The following is a 21681-nucleotide window of genomic DNA, read 5'->3' as shown; positions in this document are numbered from 1 at the left end:
CAACATACAAAAATAATGTCCAAAAACAACATACAAAAACAACGTACAAAAATAGCGTACAAAAACAACGTACAAAAAAAAACAAAAGTTAAGATTTTCAAAGTAGCACAGATGAAAAATAACTTTTCTGATGATTTTTTAAATTTTCAGATGAAAACAAATTATAAAAATATTATTAACATCACTTTACATATGTTTTAGTATTTAGATGTGCCAATTGTTAAAAAGGTGAAAAAGCTGGCAGAACTTTGCTCAATCAAAAATGAAATCCAAGACGTAAACGAAATTTTTTGCTATGAAGCTAAAAAAGCAAACTTTATTTTGAGCAATGAGATGGTAAATAATATATTCTTCTTGAGTTCTGGTGAAACCTTTGAAACTATTTACATTATGTTGTCAATATTCTATCTATTTAGATTAATTTAGTTTTTCTTTTAGTTTAGTTAGACAATATAGTTAGACAAAGACTTTTTGTTAAATGGTGTAGATCGAACTCGGAACCTCTCGCTTATGAAGCAAGTGCTTTACCACTGCACCACTACCGCATTTTTAAAATGGTTTTTTATTAAGAAATTTGATTTAAAATCTGCTTTGTTATATTTCAACGCATTTCCATAATATAATTTGAAAATTAAGAGGTCTCAGTATCAACTTTTAAATAAATTTAAAACATTTTTTTTGTAATTTTATTCAAGTGTTATTAAAATCCTTGCAAAATTTTTAACTCTTAACACTTAAAACTCTTCGAACCTTATGTTAAGTATTTATAATTATATATTTATATTATATATAATATAAAATCCTTAACTATATATAATTTAAACTCCTTAAATCTGTTACTTGTGCATAAAATGTGCTTATAAGTTCACATAATCTGCATTGGTACACAAAATATTTGCTATAAGAATATGAGATATTGTTTATATGAGTAAAATGAAACAAAAAAGCATAAAGGGGTTGTAGACTAGTGGTAGAACTTTTAACAGTCAAGAGGTTCGAGGTTCAAATTCACACTCCATATCTAGGAGTATCAAATCTGATTTTAATTTCTGAGGCCATTAGAAGAAAATCAATTTAACTATAATTTAGAAGTACATCTCTCTACTGTTAAATAGAGCTTTAATGTAAGTTTCTCTTTTTGCTGTGTAGACATGCCCTGCAGATTCATTAGAAAACAACCTATGGGTTATTAATAAAACACTTAATAGCAGCAGATGTAAGATTGGATGTTTCTGTAGTTCTGTGATAATGATGGTTTTTTTTCCTTACACTCTTTTTCCTTCCAGTATTTTTCCTTCCCAGTCTTTTTCCTTTCCAGTCCAGTCTTTAATAAGACTAAAAAGATTTCGTCATTTTTATTTTTAAGAATGTTTTTAAATTAATTAAAATCCATTAAAATGTAATGTAAAGTTGTAAAATATTATGTATTGCTGTAAAATAAAATATTTAGTCTAATCTATTTCATAAAATAAAGACAATTAGAAATTTGATTCTATTTTATCAAGGTTTTGCATTTATGAGATTATGGCACAGAGTGCTAGGTTTTAGATCAAAGGGACTGGAGTTAAACTTTTTAGAGTTTCCCTAATAACAGTGGTCAATGCAAAAACCCACCATTTTTAAAAGAACAAAGTTGCTTTATATTAAACTAATATTAATATATTATGGTTACCAATATATGATTTTACACAAGACTTAAAGGCTGGTTTTTACATACTATCTGGTTTACAGCTTAATAACATTAAAATATGGCGAGTAAAATCATTAAAACAGTTCGTGAGCTGTTTAAACAACTATAGAGCTATATTTAATTTAGAAAGTTACATTTATATTTTGTTTTGTTTTAATGTTGGTTTATGTCTAGTCTAAAATATTATTAATGTCTTCTTTTAGGTGTCTACTTTAATTTTAATGTCTACTTTGAGTTATCTACTTCCATTATTGTTATTCTAGTATAATTTTCTTTTTTAATTTGCAATTTTTAGACACTTAAAGAATTGTTTAGGTCAGTCATTAATCCAAAAATGTGTTTACACAGAGGAAAAAAGTTAAATACCATTAGGGGAAAAAAAAAATTATTTTCTGGTTTTTATGCCAATTTTAATTTTTAAAAATGCTAAAAATTTTATTCACAATACAGCAGCTTATACAAATGTTTGCAATGTTGGGTATGTAAAAAATATTAATAATATTGTGTTAAGTGAACTTTTTTAAACAATAATAAAAAAAAGATTCTTAAAGACTTTTTAATATTGTTTTATCAATAAATTTTCATTTACTCAGACTCTTGTAAACTCTGTGTTAATTAAAATTAAAATGTGGTATAGTAGTTTAATTTATGTTAATTAAAATTAAAATGTGGTATAGTAATTTAATTTATGCAACTGACAAAGAATAAAAACTTTAACAAATATACTTATATTTAGCTTAATATCAATTGTGGTTTTTAGTTAACAATTAGAGTAGTCTATTCCATTTACGAAATTAATTAAGAATTGTTTGTAACAGACACCACGAATAGGTAAGCTGCCATCATCCAACAAAAAGTGTATTTTTTATATATTTTTTTAAATGTCTAATACTTTTTTTACTTAATCTTGAAAACTTTAAATGTTTAAACAAATGGGTAAATTTTTTAAACTTGATTTAAAAAAAACTGTTCTAATTAATTTAAAGTAAAAATATTCTAATATTGTTTGATTAATATTGAGGACCTTTTTACATGGACATAAGTCAAAATAATTTTAACATAATGTCAAAATAATGTTAACATTATGTCAAAATAATATTAACATAATGTCAAAATAATGTTAACATAATGTTAAACAACTTATGGCTTAATCTTATATAAAACTTACGTTTGTTGCAACCACGCTGTTAAAGAAACAACATGAAAAGAAGTAACAATGCATCTTAATTTACTTAATGATCAGATAATAAATAAAAGAGTTATGCATGATTTAGTTTTATTTGATAGGACAACTAATAATTGTATAATAACTCAAAGTAAAGGTAATCTGTTCTCTTCTCTCATAAGACTAATTACATAAATCATAAAACGCAATATAAAAATATATATACACAATAAACTAAATGTCATACTCTGAAGTCAATATGTAATTAGTGGTAATTACATATTGACTTCAGAGTATGACATTTAAGTTAAGTTGCTTGGTTTTGCTTTGAAAGGTAAGGGAGATTTCATTGGTATATTGTTTTGTAAATTTTTGAGGTTTCATTGGAGTATTGTTTTATGAAATTTTGAGTAGAGTTTCTGACTACTCTATTGGGATATTCAGAGATATGACCCAGAATAATGTAGTTTCTTGTCAATAGGAATATTTTTCAGAAATTTTTGATTTCACAGTGTGTGTCTACAGCTCCCATCTATTCTTACTCAATATTGTTGGTGCAGTAAGATTTCAATAATTTGTCCTGTATTTTGCATTTTACAGGGAGGCTGCCTTTCGGATTTTAAATTGCTACACTTTGTAACTACTACACTTGCAAAACACTACAATTGCAAAACCTACAGTAAAAGGACAGTGTTATTGGGGTTTTTTAAACTTTAATAAATCATTAAATATTATATCATTTTATTGAAGTCTTTTAGTGCAAATTGGCTAATTCAAAACATTATTTTCTAAATTGGATTTAATAAGTGGTCAGTTCTCCCAAACAATAGTTCAGCTGGTGATGCTCCAATTTCTGGAACTGGTGTGTTTGTGTAACAATAGTGCTTTTCATGTGTTGTAAGTATTAAACAATCCACTTGGGCTAATATTTGTTATGAATAAAGCTTTCATCAATTTGACAGAAGCCTCTGCTTTGTGAGTAATAGGCCAATGATAAGCAATACTTTACACCCTTAATTATTTAAAAAGAATTTCATTTTGTAAGAGCTAAACTGTAGTCCTCCATCTTTTTTTATTTTTATTTTTTTATTAGAATTTCATGCTATATTTTGTTACACAATGCTTTTTTTAAATATTTATCTGAAAATATTGTTGGCTTAGCATAGGAACAGATACAAAGACAAATCCAAAGAGCGTCCATTATTAAACAACATTTTTGTGAACCAAAATAATACTTAAGCCTTGAGTAGGTGATGACTGGATTTGAACTCATATTAGTCAAGATTTTAGCAATTTGTTTAACGCTTTAACCAAATAAGCTATCCATCTCCATATTTCCTTGGTAACTCTAACAAAAAATGTTAGAGTTACCAAGGTAAAAATAACAAAATATTTCCTAAGTGCACTGCAAACAGATATTTTAAAGTTTGTTTTGATTGATGCTACTTCAGTCCAACTCAAGAATTGGTCTGTGTATATTATATAGTTGCGACCTGCCGTTTGGAATATGTCTACTGTTTTTTGAAAAGATATTTAGTTAATATTGGTTCTGCAAGTGGCTCTATGCCACTTTATTTATGGGTAGTAAGTGACTAGGGCCCTGGCCCTGGTTGAAAATGAGACTTTTTGCAAACCCCTGCCCTGGCAAAATTATAAGATTTAGCAAGGGCTGATAGCTAGGGCTAGAAAAAAAATTATAATACTTTATATATTATAATGTTATAAATACATTTACTATTTATTAAATAATGGAATATATTTATATATTTTTAAACACTAATTTGCTTCGAACAAGGTTGCAAGTAACCATTATTAAGTTATGAGCTACTTTAAAATAGAGGGTAGGTTTAAAAAGCTAGGAAATAGTTAACTAAAGACATAAAAAGTTGTCAGTTGTATAAAAAAAGAAAATATGAAGATGGGTAAGAGTTATAAGGTTTTTTGATGTGAAAGGAAAAAAACTGGATCAATAAAAATTTTTATAGCTTAAAGGGACAAATACAGTAAAAGGATGCTACTTGTTGAATAAGAAGCCAAGTAAGATTGAGTTTTGATTTATTGTATTAGAGATAATAACTTGCTTGAGCATTGACCGTGATTGTTTGTAGAAACAATCATGGTCAATGCTCAAGAAAGAAATGCAACCTTGGGAGAGTGACTCAAGCTTGGCAGATAAAGCAGGTCTAATTACATTTATGATGTGCTTTTAGACAATTTCTAAGAGTAAGGGGGTTGTTATTTGTCATTATAGGAATGCTAAAAATATTTTAATATTTTTTTGCAGTAAATATATGATTTTTGTTGTCTAACAAAAGTGTTGGATTTCAAGTCCAGACAACAAGCCACTGCAAGCCATAGCCTGTTATACAAGAGTGATCAGATTAAAAATTGGTGCTTGTTTCAAGCAATCAAAAAGACTTTTTGTCAAGACAAGAGTTTAAAGTTGAGTCAGCAAAAAGAGCCACTTTAGATGTAAAATTTTCATGAAGATTTTTGCAGATAAGAAATAATACTGAGCAAAGATAGAACCTTGTGGTACCTTTAAAGTTGAAATGAAGAAGAGTCTAGGCCTTCAAGAATAAATTTAATACTGCAGTTAGAAAGAAATGATTTAATAATCTCAAAAATTTTATATAAAGAAACTAATAACAGAGTGAAGACTAATCGTAGACTAGTTAGAGAGGTCAAAAAGTTTTTAAAATTTGGAACTTTTTATTTAGCACTTTTTAATTGTTTAGCAAAAATTTAACAGAGTTCTGTAGAACACTTTTCTAAGACTATGATAGAAATCTTGTCTGAAGCACAAACTAAAGAAGTGTTTAATTGAGAATTAATTTTAGCATTGGAAGCCAGAGTGATATGAATGTTTAACAATGGGTTAATCTGTTTAACTGGTATGACAGGAAGAATTTGGCCATTAGACTCAAGAGTCAAGTTAGAGGAAAAGTTCTTTTCAAATAACTCTGCCCTATTTTAGAGAGAAGTAAAATGATCAGACCCATGAATTAGAGATTAAATGTTAGACTTACTTTAGTTAATGACACTGTTGAAGACTTTCCAAAGGTCTCTAGAACCTAACATCTAATATAAGAAACAAGATTTAGTATAATGAGAATAGCAGAGCTTAACATCAGACAGGATTTTTTTATATTGGCTTCTTGCAATAATAAAAAGACATTTGTTCTTAAAAGAGATGTTATTCTAAAAATGATGAAAAAAATGATTATGGTTTAATAAAGCAAGTTCTCAAGATGGTGAAAAATGTAGAGTAGTATGAGGCTGAACTTAAAATTGAAGAGAAGGATTAAAAGCTTCAAAAATTTTATTCCAGAAGGAATAAAGGCTTCTAAGATGTGCATTTATGCTTACATAATGAGGATATAAACATAAATGTTTGCTATTTATTTAGATGCTGGCATTTAAGAGAAGATGATCAGATGGATGTGTGGTGTAACTCTAACAAGACAAGAAAAGAAGGCATAATCTTAGACTAGAAAAAAATGTTGTATCAAACAACAATTGCTAGCAAAGATAAAAGCGATTTAGGTATCAGCATGTAGAGAAGTAGCAGTTTTACGAGAAAATGATAGTGGTAGAAATAAGAAAACTTGAAGAGAGTGCCTTACATATTGTATGAATGAGCTTTAGCTATTGAAAGAAAACACTCTAGGTTGTTTATATTAGAGAAAAAGCATAAAAGAGGAAGGCTAAAACCTGATGATGATAATGATCATGATCATGATGATGATGATTATGATTATGATAATAATGATGTTTACATATATGCATATATGTACAAAATATAACGAGTTTTGTTTTAAAAAAAAAGTTTAGGATGAATAAATATTTATGCAGTCCCGTTCAAAAACCTGGCCCCGGCTATATTTTATCAAACCCAGCCATGGCCCTGGTCAAATTTCAACACCGGTTGCTCGCTATTTGAGCGTGCAATTTTGTTTCATCTAAGACATTGAGCTCAGTAGTTTTGTATTTGAGCACTTGTTCCTGGTCAAAAAGTCTTCCTTTTGTGTTTTCTCTCATTGCAGCTTGATGTCTTTATGTAAATAATTGAATAAAATTGTTCTAGGTCACATGTTTAGTTTTCCAATGAGATAGTTCGCATAGTGGATTATCAATGTCCGAACATTCACTGTGCTTTTGTGCAAGTATAAATCCAATACCTGATTTTCTTGAATCAGTAGATAAACAAGTTCGGTGAATAATATTTTATGCTTGTAAACCTTTTTTCATTAACTCAATTATTTTAAGCATAGATGCTTGAAAAAGATTTTTAAGAGTTAGGTCCAAATAAATTTTGTCTTGTTTAATAAGATGCGCAATGGAGTCATTATTGGTTCCTAAAAAAACATATGACACCTGTGTAATAAAGCCAAACCATGAGTGAATTTGACAACAATGTTAATTAGCAAATTAGAGTGATATGTTTCTTTTAATGTTGCATTGTTTAAGCATCATAAGTTAACAGTTTTCTGAGGTGAACCATCTTTTTTTGGTACAATCACCATTCTGGAACACCATTCTGTTGGGGTTCCTTGTGAAACTAGTTTAATAATAAGTGTAACCAAGTGCTATGTTGTCATTGAGTTTCTTTTTGACCTTGTTTTGCCAATGATTGGTATTGGTATTGGCTTGTATACTGCAATTGAGATTACCCCATCTTTGAATTTTTGTAGTTGCTTGTGTGATAGTTGCTTTGTTGTAGTTGCTTGTTTGATAGTTGCTGTGTTGTAGTTGTTTGTTATTGATGGCATAAAAATTGTACATCCAATTTTTAATTACTGAGCAATTTTCTATTGTAGCAGTGATTGGAACTACTTTGAGTAATGGTGGGCTTGAAGTTCTTATAGGATAGCCACAATTTGGTAATCTATAACTGCTTGTATTTCTTTTTGACTACATAATTTGCTAATTTCTATTTTTACAATTAGGAAAATTGTTTGGAATGATGGTTAGGTTTTTAAAGCAGTTTGTGATAAGTATATTGCACTTACATTGTCACATATGTATAGTAGTTGTGTAGTTGATGCTGTTGTTGGTGACACTCTGAATTCTATTTTTTGAATTAATTAAACATTGTGCTGGTAATGACCCTTTCTTTAATATGTATGAGGCAGCAGTGTACTATATGGGTACCATATCTGAGCACCAGTATTTACTATAGCTAGTGTTGTTGTATATAGTAGTTTGATTTGTTTTATGTAGTTAGCAGATGAAGGTTTAAGTTTTTTATGAGCTGTTAGTCCTATTTCAAGTTTTACTGATAAAGTTGGCAAAGGCTCAGGGTTATTTACAGTAAAATTGCTTTTATCCTATGTTCTATGTGATTCGACAATCATATTTGGTCAGTAGCTTCTGACAATATAAAGGATATCTCTTTGTGGTCATCTTTTATGCAGGATGTTTTGGTGCTTTCACATACATAGTGGAAATGATATTGGGCATTGCCTTTTTTCTGTGGGGTGCGGCCTCTGCTGCATCCTCTGCAACTTAACTTGTTTTGGTGTAGCTTCAGAATTGATTGTGTGATGTATCTTGATGGTCTGAGGTAAGATTGCAACATATGTTTTTGCTTGTGTGTTAAAAATAGAGCAAAGTCTTTTTCAGTAAATTCCATTATTAGGCAAATTGATTTAGAACTCCACTTTGAAGAGTTAGGTTGTTGATTCCTGCTATTAATTGTGATTTAATCATATCTTTCAAATAAATCTGTTAAAATCACAGAGCATTGCTAGTGATTTGACTCTTGATAAAATTGGTAATTGTTTCTCCATTGGATTGTTTTATTGAGACAAGTTGTTGACTATATACTTCAGGGTAGATTTGATTTAATAGAAACTGATTTAATATGAGCCTGAAGCTCTACTTTGTTATAACTGTTCTATTTTTTTTTGTACCAAAAAAATCAAAGAGTATCTTCTTAACTGTTGTGCTACAAGTCAGTTGTAGCAGTTGTAGATTTTGTTATTACAACAGTTCTTTCATCTTTTCAGTCATTTGAGCTTGTGTATGCATTTGTTGTTGCATCAACTGTAGACCTTTTTTGCTGAGGCTTTTCCGTTAAAGTGTTATTTCTGATTTAGGAGTTCAATTAAATTTAATTGAAATCATTTCATGATTTCAAATAAATTTAATACTTTATTTATTCACTCTTTATGATGGTACAAATAAATCACATAAGACTAATTATATATATATATATATATATATATATATATTATATATATATATATATATATATATATATATATATATATATATTCAGTCATACTCTGAAGTCATTACATAATAAATGATAGTTACATAAATACAATAATAGCTCTCCTGAGCAGTAACCATTGTATTTGCATAATTATTTGCAGAAAAGTTACGTGTTTCTAAATCTTGTCTAAAAGCACGAGAAGGCCTCATTAGAAAAACCAGCTCAAATATGAGAACAGTATTTTATTCAAGGATGAATAAGGGATTATAGAGGTAGAGATTGGAATAAGGGATTATAGAGGTAGAGATTGGAATAAGGGATTATAGAGGTAGAGATTGGAATAAGGGATTATAGAGGTAGAGATTAGGATAAGGGATTATAGAGGTAGAGATTGGAATTAAGAGTAAAAAAATGATTAGCACAATAAAACTTTAGCAAATGCAATTAATTGTGTGAATGGTTCCTATTGTTATTATTAGCAGTAAATAGAAGTAAGATTTGATTTAAGATCTGTTGCCTTTGATTTAAGATCTGTTGCCTTTTATAAGCATTCAAAGAGAAATGACTTTTTTTTAAAACTGGAGTGTATAATCATCAGCATACTTTAGAGATAATGCTATGTCAGGAATCTGATAATAAGATTATTTCAGCTATCAGAAAGATCATTACTATAGATTAGGATCAACACAAGACCTAGTTTGGATCCTTGCAGTATTGCAGAAGTTAATGGAAAGTTAATGGAGAGTGCCATCTATAAAAAAAAACTTTAATGATGCAGTTAGAACGTAATGGTTCAACTAGGAATATTTTTAATTAGCTAATTAAATTAGTTTAAATAATTATTAGTTTAAATTAAGTTAAATAAAGCATATAATTAGTTTAAATAAAGCATATAAGAATAAGAATAAAAAGCAACTAAAAAGTTAATTAAAAATAAAACTACAAAATCTTTTGTATTTCTTTACTTTTTATTCCAGCTCTAGTAAAATCTTTTTTTTTCATAGTTTATAATTCAAAAAATTGCAAAGCATTCTTATAATTTTTATATTTTTATTGTACAAAATTATTTGTTTAAGAATTTTTATTAAAACTCTTACTTAACTCTAAACTTTGAAACACAAAACTTGTTAAACAAGTCTGTTGCACGGAGAAACAGCTTAAGCCTGGTACTTCTAGAGGCATACAACTGATTTAAACCTTCAACCTCTTGATTAAGAGCAGAAAGTCTTTTATTAGAGTTTTGTCTCTCTCTGGAAACTCCCTGAAATAATTTTATCATTTTTTCTTAATACTTTTCAATTTAAAAAAAATAGGAATACGAAAAAATCAAGAAACTTTGCGATAAGATTTCAGACTACCTTAAATCTCCACTAAAAATTGAGGCGCAAACATCAGTCACAAAAATGATTGGTTTAACAATTGCAACTGTAGCTGGTGGTAGTCTCTTTGCTGTTGCAGCTGGACCAGGCAAGACATTACTTAGTTTTATTTTTTGAAGGGTGTAAATTATGGGTTAGCCTATAATACACATAAAATGAAAACTATTACTTTATTATATGTAATTAGAAAATATAGTCAAATAAGTGCCATATAATGAGTACATGTTTTTATCTTTTTTAAGTGGGAATTGGGACTAATTGAGAATAATTTGTAATGTATTTAATGATAGTAATGTATAGAATCTGTAATGTGTAAAGATAGCATAGTTTGATATATGGTTAACCACTTTAAATTAGAAATATTTAAAAGTTGTTTTCATTGCTGTAATGAATTTTTCGAAACTTTCTGTGATGATTTTTTTTCAACATAGGTTTACTAATGATTGGAGCCATCGAAGCTATTTCTGGTATTTTAATGACAGGTGTTGGAGTCTTTGGAGGTTTAGGAACTGGAATTGTCACACACTTATTATGGAAAGAATCCATTGTGGAAGAAAACTATCGGGAAATTCTCAACTACATTCTTAAAATATTTATCAAGCGTACCAAAAATGAGGTGTGTATAAGTAGGTTAACACTTTAGGCAGCACTTTTATTTTTTAGGCGTACATCCAAATGCTTGGGTTATTTTAAGTGAAGCGTAACTTTTTATTAATAGAAAATGTTTAATAAAATCATTTAAAACACAGTGTTTTAGAGAAAAAAATACTAGAAATACTTAAAAGTATATTTTTAAATTAGTAGTCCTTTTTAAATAGTAGATTTGAAAACATGATGCACTCTTTTCTTTTTCCCTTTTTACTGCATACAACATACCTCCGTTGAGGTGCAATTTTTGTTTCTTTTTCTGGTACATACGATGAAAATAAAAATGCACTAATCACATTGGATTACCACCAAGACTTGGTCTCCCAGATGTTACTATGTCTTAACCATAAAAAGAAACTAAAGCTCCATTCTGAATTCTAAAGGATTCAGTTAACTTCCTGACACTTTGTGAGTAACTTGTGCAATAAATATGTAAAGATTAATTAGATGGAAATATAACATTCTTATACCACTTTTTCACCCTTTTACACTCACACTCTAGGAGGTGGTCATTTGATTACTAATATCAACAACACCCATGTTGCTATTGTAAATATGGATAACAGTTGGTACTTCTTTGGTATCAGGTTTGCAATTTAAATATATGTGAGCTTTTTGAAATATTTACCTCCTGTCATTTGGTTAAAGTATATGTTGGTTTGTTCAGCATTGTACTCACAAAGTTCATTTGTAATGATATATTTAAATAATTCAAGAAGGTCAGAGTTTTTTATATCTTCATCAATTTTTTCTTTTGAAATAAAATTAAATTGTCCATTCCTTCTTTGGGAGGTTCTTTTTGTCAATTTAAATTTTCACAACAACTACCTCTTTTTTTTCAGAACTGGGACTTGTTTTATACTCTTGATATCTTGCTCAACTAATGGAATACTCTTACAAGTATCATCTACAACTGCACTATTATAACTCAAATATATTTCTTCATCTGTCTCTGATTCGATTAAAAATTCTATATCACTGTCAGATAAATTTTTTCAACGAAGAAAGATCTGAGTCTTCTTCCAAAACAAAATTTACAACATCTTGGACAGATATTGACTGACGTTTATCTGCCATTTTTTATTTTTTTTTTTAAACACAAGTTGTGTTTATTACTTCCATAGAACATTTGAGAATCATAGTATCGAGGTTTAAAGGGTGTATGACAAATTTTAGGCTGTTACAAACCCTATAAGTAGCATCTTATATTAGTGTGCATTATTATAGCAATGCTGCTTAACACATAAAAAGGTCTTCTGTACTATTAGTGTTTTGTCCTTAAATTTTAACTTAATACTCAAACATGGGGGACAGTCAAGTATTGGCAGAGTTTGATGAAGGGGAGAGGGGGTCCAAAAAGCCTGAAAAGATTGCTGACATTATTTATGAACGGTCCATGTGGACTATATTGACATCCATATGAATGGTGATGTCAGTAGTTCAAATCACAATTGCAATAACGATCCCAATGTTAAACAATTATACTCATTAATACCATAAGAACACTTTTACCATGAAAATTAAAATGTCAACTGAGTCAATCTGGAGTCCAGAAATCCTATGTTTTTCAAACTTTCTTGACCATTAAAATGTTTTTAGTTACACTTACTTAAAGTTCTCTAAAGCAAATTCCTAAACTCTTTTTTCTCTTGTTAGAAAGTGAAAGACGAAAAAAAAATTCAAAAAGTTTCTGACTTAAAGGAGGATGGCTCAACTCATAGCTTAGAAAAGGCTCTTCTAATGGTTTACAACAAGGCCAAAGGAGTTAAAAACTTCTTAGGAACAGATCTGGAAAAATGTTCAATGTATTCAAAAGAAATGATTCTCCAAAGAATCAAATGTATCAAGGTGATTCATCATATCAGAGAAATTTTATCGAAGCAATGTTACATTGGAGTTGTTGGAATTCAGAATGCAGGTAATTTCAAAAAACTAAATCAGGGTACAATCAAGGTTTATACGGTAAAGGGAAATCAGAGGCAAATCTTTTTCAACTGGGTCAGGGAATGTCAGGTAAAGTCAGAATTAAAATTTAATAATTTTATGTTTAGATTATTTCATTGGCTGTTTAAACTTTTATTTTTGAAGTTTTCTATTTTTATAAAATTTAGTAATTTTATGTTCATCAAAGTTTTTTGTTGATCATTTTTAGATTTAAATAATTTTAAAACTTTATTATATTCATAGTTATTAACTTTTATTTTTGATATTTATCTGAATTTTTTAAAGATTTCACATTTTTAATCCCTTTTTTTTTCTTAAATTATAAAAAAAATACATTTTTGTTTTTGTTTTTATCTCTTGTTGTATTTTACATGACTCTTATTGATACCACACAAACTATATTTATGTACTTACCTAAAGTTGTATGAAAGGTATTAAATAATAGTTTATTATAAATAAACAAACATTAAGTTTTTTTGTTTTATACAAAAAATGTAGGCTCGATTGGTATTGTCATAAAACATTCATTTTGTTTGTGCTATTTTTCTTTTCCGGGTGTTTAAAAAAATAAAACAATTATATTTTAATGATAGCTTGTTGTGTTCTGAATTTAGTTGGATATGTAAAATTCTAGTGGACACTCAAGCAAAATGTAGATTTTGCCAAGTCGGTATAGCATTGAGCAACATGGGCGTTGTCACAACGTTGTCAACAACATAAGTGTTATCACAATGCTGTCAACAACATTGGCGTTGTCACAATGTTGTCAACAACATGGGCATTGTGGTGCTAAAGAGCCATAAAAAGATTGTTCAAGAACAGAAAAATTTATAAATTTTTTAGTGAGATTATGGGGCTTAGTAACCAATCTTAGTAACCAAGTTAAAGTACAATATATGCCACTGCAGCAGTTCTAACTTTTTATTTTGTCTTTAAAATCTATGTTGATAAGAAAACACAGTTTCAATAATTATTCAAATTATTTTTATCTTTTTAGATGGGTCAAGGATCAACAGGTAGCATCAGGATTCAAAGAGATATGGCCGAATATAATAAAGAAAGAATATAAAAAAGATTGCAAATTATATGAATCAGGCAAGCAAGATAAAGGAAGCAAATTCCAAAGAACTGATGTTTGAGGAAAAAAACTAGACAAATAAGAATTTTTGGAGCACTTAGGAACAGTCAGATTAAAAGGATGAGACTTAATTGAATGACGAGTAACACAAGAATGAATTTTAGAAGATGGCACAAGAGACGTTAACTCTTTAGAGCAGTGCCCATTATAGTATTTGTAGAAAAGAGAAAGGTAAGCAACATTACGATGATGTGTTAATGGTTAGTGGTTGGCTGCAAGAGCAGGTTCAACTATGTTTACAATGCGTTTTTTTAAACCTTGTCTAAAAACTATGTTTACAATGCGTTTTTTTGAACCTTGTCTAAAAGAGAAAGGGCATCATTAGAAGATCCACCCCAGATATGGCAACAGTATTCCATACAAAGCCGGATTTGAGATTTATAGAGATAGAGAATAGAATCCAAAGTAAGAAAGTGTCGAGCTCAATAAAGAGATGCAACCTCAGCAGATGCTAATTTTGCGACAGATTTGATATATGGTTTTCAAGAAAGATTGGAAGTAAGAGTTAATCCGAGAAGATGAAAAGCGGATGACTCATCAGGTACATTACTGTTCATAAATATAGGAAGATCTAAATTATTGCATTAACAATTGGCTGAAAAAAATTGAGTTTTATCTGTATTGAAGTTCACCAGTCACTGTGAGCCCCATGCTGTAGCAGAAGTAAGATCCTTTTCAAATTTAAATTCTTTTCAAATTCTTATCAAGACAAGAATAAATGGTAATATCATCAGCGATCAGAGCTTTAGATGTTAGAAATTCTGGAAGATTGTTAATATAAATTAAAAAGAGTATGAGGCCGACGATTGAACCTTGAGGAATCCCTGAAGTTACAAGATATGAATAAGAGTGCTGTCCATTGAGGACAACTTTTATACTACAATTGAAAAGGAAGGATTCAATAATCTTAAAGATGTTGCCAGATACACCATAAGAAGAAAGCTTATGGAAAAGACCAGCTTGCCAAACTTTATTAAAAGCTTTTGAAATATCACGAACGATGGCCTTAACCTCTCCACCTTTATCTAATGCACGATAAAATCCATTGGTTATTACTGTTAGCAAATCAGCTGTAGAATGAGAAGATCAAAATTTATATTGATGGTCATAAAGTAAGTTATTAGATTCAAGATAAGAATTAAAGTGTTTGTTAATTAAAGATTCAAAAACCTTGCTTATGATAGGAAGAAGACTCATGGGACAGTAGTTAGATAAATCAGATAGCTCTCCAGAATTTTTGAAGATAAGGATAACAGATGCCACTTTCCAAACAAGACTCTGATAAGCACTTATTGAATAGTTTTGAATAGAAAACAAGACTCTGATAAGCACTTATTGAATAGTTTTGAGAGTATAGACGACAGCTCCAGAGAACACTTCTGCAAGACAATAACAGGTATGTTGTCCGGGCTCAAGCTGTAGAAGAATCCAAGCAGGAAATCACTTTAGATACAGAAGCTGGAGTGATACTAATGTCAAGCAATGGATCAGCCTGTTTGTTGGCAATATCAGGTAGAACGCAACTAGTGGAATCAAGAGATGATATTGGTGTAAAGTTTTTAGCAAACAATTCAGCTTTGTCTTTAGATGAGGTAACAAAGTCTGAACCATACAAGAGAGGTGGAATTAAAAATTTGCCCTTATTATTAATACTATTAAAGATTCTCCAGAAGTCACAAGAGCCTAATTTTTGAGATAAGATACTTTGGCGTTAGACAAAACCTTTTTACAATGGTTTTTAGCGGTAATAAACAGACGTCTGTTTTCTGGAGAATTGTTTTGCTGATAGATATGGAAGTAACGGTTTCGATTAGCAATTGCAGCAGCACAATGTGAGGAAAACCATGGAGGCTTGACCTGGAATTGTCGAGAGAGAACAAAAGATTCCATGCCAGCCTGAATCCATGAAGTTATGTAGGAAGCACATTTGTTGACAGAATGACAAAAGATTTCTACCGAAAGGCCATCACAAAGAAAATCACGGAAAGAATCCCAGTCAGCTTTAAGTTAGTTTTAAGAGGTACAATGGTAGGGGGATTTAGATGATGAAAAAGAATGAGATTTAGAGAGATCAAACTGTGATCAGAAGCACCTAAAGGTGAATGTGGAGAAACTGAGCACTGACTAGGATCAGAAACAAGACATAAGTCGAGTAGAGAAGGTAAATGATTTGGGTTGTCTGGAAAGCGTGTTGGAAAGTTAACTATTTGAGTTAGGGATTGAGAAAGGCAAAAGTTGTGGGCTTTAATGCCTGCAGAGTTACTGACACTAGAGCCAAGCCATTCAGTGTGATGAGCATTAAGGTCATCGACAACAACAATATAGGCTGATGGATAAAGAGAGAGGGCTTGGTTAATATGATCAGAAATAACATTAAAAAGAGTGCAGTCTTGAGATGAAGGAGAGCGATGTAGAACAAAGAGAAAGGCGGTAGAGTGAAGTGGTGCTAAACAAAAGCACATAAAAGAATAGTCTGTGGATTCAAACCTAGTTTCACGACAAATGGGTGAATTGTTACAAATGTAAATGCCCAGGCCAAGCATGTGACTATTGGAGTCTTTACGAATTAAAGGAAGATAACCATTAACACTAAGGTCGCAAGATGAGACAGCTGAACTCAAATTAGTCTCACAAAGAGCAAGTAGGTCTGGTGAACTTTGCAAGCGATAAGACTCAACAGAAGAAGTGTTACTTCGAAGACCACGAATATTAGTGAATGATAGGTTTAGAGAACTTGGTGATGATGATGGTTTTTTGTGTTTTATAGTTTTTGGTACTTTGTTTATTTTTAAATTTGTTAAAGAACTTGACTTAAAGCATACATAGTACTCAGAACACTGTTTAGTAGCCCAAGCAATTGCCTCATTACTATTAATAAACCCTAAGCCATAACAAAGAGCTCCAAATGTGGCCTCGTTAATGCACACCAAAGGTACAAACAGGGACACCATCCATGAGCAACATGGCACTGTTAATACTTTGATATTTTTCAGCTGGTGATGGAATCAGCCTCTCTGAGAGCTACCACAGAGTTCGGGAAACCTGACTACCAGCCAGCCTTAGAACCATAAAACTGAGTTTTAGAGCTGTACCCTATTAGGAGATAATCGAATGAGTTGCTTAGTCATAAAAACAAAAATAGAAGCAAAACCCATGCATTGAGTCAAGAAGATCCAGCAATCAACACAATGTATTAAAAATACATCTGTGCCAGCCTAATAGATGGAGAAGGGGTGCGAGGCTGACCAACAGACAGAATCTGATAATATAGCAGATAAAGTTTTGCCACAATACTCAGATTTGTTGGCAGTGCTATCTCAAGATTCTGGAAAGGCAAAATCTTTCAGTTGTGAGAGCACAAGACTAGATGCATTCTTTTTTCATAAACTTTATATCAACATTCCAAAAAAGTGAAAATATGTACTAACATCGGTTCTAGTTACAAGTCATGGTCAAGCAAGTGTAGTGGATTTTATGTTAATAAAGTTGTACTTAAGGTTAATTTGAAAAAAGATTGATGATATCAAGAAAGATGATAGTAGATCATATGCAAAAGAACAACCTAATACCTTCAACAATAGAACTAACAAACAAGATTATAAAGTCTGTTAAAGGTGCTAAAAATTTCAGTTAGACCTTGAACAAGAGAAAAAGAATGCTAAGCAAAATGAAAGCAATTATCAGTTAGAAATTTTAACCAGAGAAATCGGTGATGTAATAAAGCAAAAAAAAAATTCCTACAATATTCCTGCAATAATTTAGATACTTAGTTTATTTATATCATAAAAGAGGGGGATGAAAAACATGATATGGTATTTAAAGAAAATGAAATTAAAATTTGGAAAAGGTAGTTGAAATTTTGGAAGAGAAAGGAAGAAAATGATATGAAACTTAATTTTTTTTTGTGAAACTTTAAGAATACTTAGTCATGAAAAGGAGTCTAGACTTAAGTCTAGAGTAAATAAATAAAAGTCTTTCATTAAAAAACATATGAACAGTCATATATACATACACTGTATATATACAGTCACTATATTATATATGTGAGTGTCATTATATTATATATGTGACAGTCATTATATTATATATGTGAGTGTCATTATATTATATATATATAACAGTCATTATATTATATATGTGAGTCTCAATGTATGTCTATGTGAATATTTTGTTTTCTATATGCGTGTGTCAGCGCAACTCAATTTTTTTCTGAAAACTATTTATAATTATTACTATATTTCGTTGACGAGGTGGTGGGTGCGAATTAATTTTTGAACGAGTCAGGTGAAACAAATGAGTATTCAGGAAAAAAGTCAGTGAAATTACTTATGTTTTAGAGTTAAGTACGGGAAATTTTTCATTAAGAACCTGTATAAACCCCCTGTAAATAATATTTTGATTTAACTTGAACTTTGTTGTCTTTTGTTTTAACATATATCAAACTATATTTATTGTTTTACAGGAAAAACTACTCTGCTAAAAAAAATATGGGGCATACAAGGAGAAGTTGGAATGTTAAAACACACAACAAAGCCACAAACATATAAAATTGGTGAGAATATTTATGTTGTTGACTTCCCTGGCAACAACAGCTTAGACTACCACTCTAAGACCTTCTCCATATGTGGATCAATGAACAACCTCATTATTCTTGTCACCCTTTTTACTGGAGACATCAATGAAATGATCAGTGAAGAAATTGCAAATGTCTTCAAGGTCATGAAAGGATCTGACTCCACTAAAGTAAAAATATATAATTTTGTTTTAAAACCTATAAGATATACGAAAAAAAAATTAATAATTAATACTCATGCACACACTTAGCACACACTTAGCACACCTTTTTCGTAGTTAAGTGTTAAGTTCTTCAATTTATTTTTAACTTAACTTTAACTTCTTTAGCATCTTTAACTAATATTCTTTAAATTTTTTTATATAATTAGAAATGTATTATTTCATGGAATGAATGAGAATTATCTAAATAAATATTTTTATTTTATTTTATAAATAACACTGCATCGCAAAATTTTTATATATCCATATGATCAAAAACCTGTTCGTCAACTTTTCTGCAGCTTAAAACTTGTCTCTTATTTGTTAAATTAGAGTATCGAGAACGGTATTAAATACGTTCACCTCAAACTGCTTCTCTTCATTTTTATAGAAATAAATTTTGTTCTTGACTTTTTTGTGAAAGGTCCATCTTTTTATTAATTGTTATTTTTCCTTAAATTCACGTTATTATTTTTAACGTTGTATACAACGTTAAAAATAATAACATTAGTTCACAATATCGCACTGCGTAGCAATGCGATATTGCAAATGTTGCTTTTTATTTTTGTATCTTTTTCTGACACTTTTATAATATTATTAGGTCATTCTTTGCATCAATCAATGTGGTCCAAAGTTGAAAGATTTGATGGCAGAACTTGAGGAAATCAAAAACGAACCCGAATGTCCGAACGACGAACAGTGGATGAAAAATTTAAAACAGCAAAAAACTGGAATGGCAACATCATTGGCTCAAAAATTTGCAGACAAGCTAAATGAACACTACAAGGGAAATTTCTGGTAATTGTTTAATGTCAAATAATATTCTTATTAGTACATGCAAGTCTTATGAATAATAAGTTTGTCAATAATAAAATTGCAATAAAAGTGTACTTGTTAATAATAATTGAAAAACTGTATATGCAACACATATTTTTTACACATAGGCAGAGAAAATAATATAATGCTATGAATCAAATAACTAAAGTGATAAGGCTTAACTACAAGTGTATAAAACCAATTTTAACGAGCGCATTTAAAATCAACAAACTATTAGAAAAACTTAAAAAGTGAACTTTTATGTTATATTGTTTTTAGCATTAGCCATAATGATATTCTTTTTACTGATTGGATGGTTGGGGACGAAAGTTCTGGTGATTCTTCAACATTTGGTCTTTTTGGAGTTGAAGAAATTAAGAAAAGAATTCGAGAATATTTAATTCAGTACAAAATCTACGATAAGAATGATGAGGAACTAAACAAATGTTTCGAGAAAAGAATGATGAGGAACTGAACAAATGTTTCGAGAAATGAATAAAATTGAAATAGTGTTTCTTTTACAAAAATCATTTGTACAGACAAAAATCATTTGTAAAGACATTTAATATTTTATAATAAAGTAACTTTTGTACATTTAATATTTTTACATTTTGTACATTTAACATTTTTAACAAAATAACCATTTGTACATAATAGCTTTTTCATTGTAACAAAAATAAGATATTTTAACTTAATAACTTGTAATTATAGGGTAACTTGAGGTAAAGAGAGACTTTTTGATAATTTTGATCTGATTAAATATAAGAATGCAAATAAAAAGCACAAAGTTATTTTATAATGTAATTAATCTAATGCAACTCAAAATAAATGAATATATAATCAAATCTGCTTGCATAAAAATAATTTTCATCTAAAACAAAAAACACTATAGGAAGTAAAACACAATATTAATTAAAAAATATAAATAAAATATATAAAAATATATAAAACACAGTTTCATGTTTATCAAATATTTGAATAAAATCTATTCACAGTCGATTGGTTAAAGTTTATGAGTTGTGTGGCGGTAGCGATAGCAAAAATCATTGTCACAAGCCCAGTCTCTAAGGTTTAAGCTTATGGTATGAAAACGATGACCGTCAAATATAAGTAAAACTAAATATATCAAGGAGCATTGTACGTTTATACTGCTTCTGGTTTTTTGAGTGATGAATCAGGATGGTGTTTTAAAAAGCCTCGCATAAAGTTTTCCCCTGCTAAGTGATTACCTTTGTTAAACTAATTTGTAATAAATTTTTTTTTGCAGAACTCGACTGTTACCTGTCTACCATTGTCAGATTAAAGTGCTTGCTGGAACTTTAATCTGACAATGGCTTTTGTCCTCCAAGTTAAGATCTTAAATTTTTGAAAAATTAATTAATAATTCTTGAGTTTTTTTAAACATGTTAAGTTTTTAATTTTTCTTAGAAATCGAAGCGTCTTTTTAAAACAAGACGTAGTTTAAATGGATCTAATATGGTACGATACGATAATGGATCTAATATGTCAAATGCTTACAAGAGAACTCAAGTTTTTATGAGAAAAAATCATTCGGAGACACTGTAAGCAGTTGAATTAGTCATTGAGTTTAAAGTATTCTCTAGAAATATGGAACCTTTGTACGTATTTTTAATGCAAGTCCTTTCCAATCGATCAATTTTCACTGAAGTGTTATGATTTTTACTGCATTCTATGAAAAGATATCGACTCGGTATTGAAGCTGTCAAAATTCTTTATTTAAAAGGACTTTCAAAACCGTAAGAAAAGTTAAAAAAAAATGGCCAAAAACCAAAATTTGAAAAAATTTCTTTCAATATAAAAATCGCTCTAAACTATTGAAATGGCTGTAGTTTACTATAAATTAAATAAAAATAAGCCGGTTTACTTTCTTAACGTGCTTAAATACCC

General features: G+C 29.6%; 1 protein-coding gene across 6 annotated transcripts in view; it reads left to right on the top strand.

The window, feature by feature from the left end:
• The window catches only part of LOC101241641 (uncharacterized), a 79576-nt gene extending 59152 nt beyond the window's left edge, over positions 1-20424 (top strand). For 3 of the 6 annotated variants that reach the window (XM_065792137.1, XM_065792138.1, XM_065792135.1), the window contains 7 exons: positions 202-336; positions 10389-10542; positions 10886-11070; positions 12759-13020; positions 18647-18927; positions 19559-19755; positions 20053-20424. In XM_065792137.1, coding sequence (XP_065648209.1) covers positions 202-336; positions 10389-10542; positions 10886-11070; positions 12759-13020; positions 18647-18927; positions 19559-19755; positions 20053-20248 — 1410 coding nt within the window. In that variant the 3' untranslated portion in view covers positions 20249-20424. Of the gene's footprint in view, positions 1-201; positions 337-10388; positions 10543-10885; positions 11071-12758; positions 13116-18646; positions 18928-19558; positions 19756-20052 lie in introns of all 6 variants that reach the window. The other 3 variants (XM_065792140.1, XM_065792136.1, XR_010637360.1) reach the window with 2 other exon arrangements.
• Positions 20425-21681: the final 1257 nt, after the last annotated feature.

This window comes from Hydra vulgaris, chromosome 03 (genome assembly GCF_038396675.1).
Source record: "Hydra vulgaris chromosome 03, alternate assembly HydraT2T_AEP".
In the NCBI taxonomy this organism is placed as follows: Eukaryota; Metazoa; Cnidaria; class Hydrozoa; order Anthoathecata; family Hydridae; genus Hydra; species Hydra vulgaris.
Note: the sequence above shows the minus strand (reverse complement) of the source record. Positions and strands in the feature narration are given on the sequence as shown.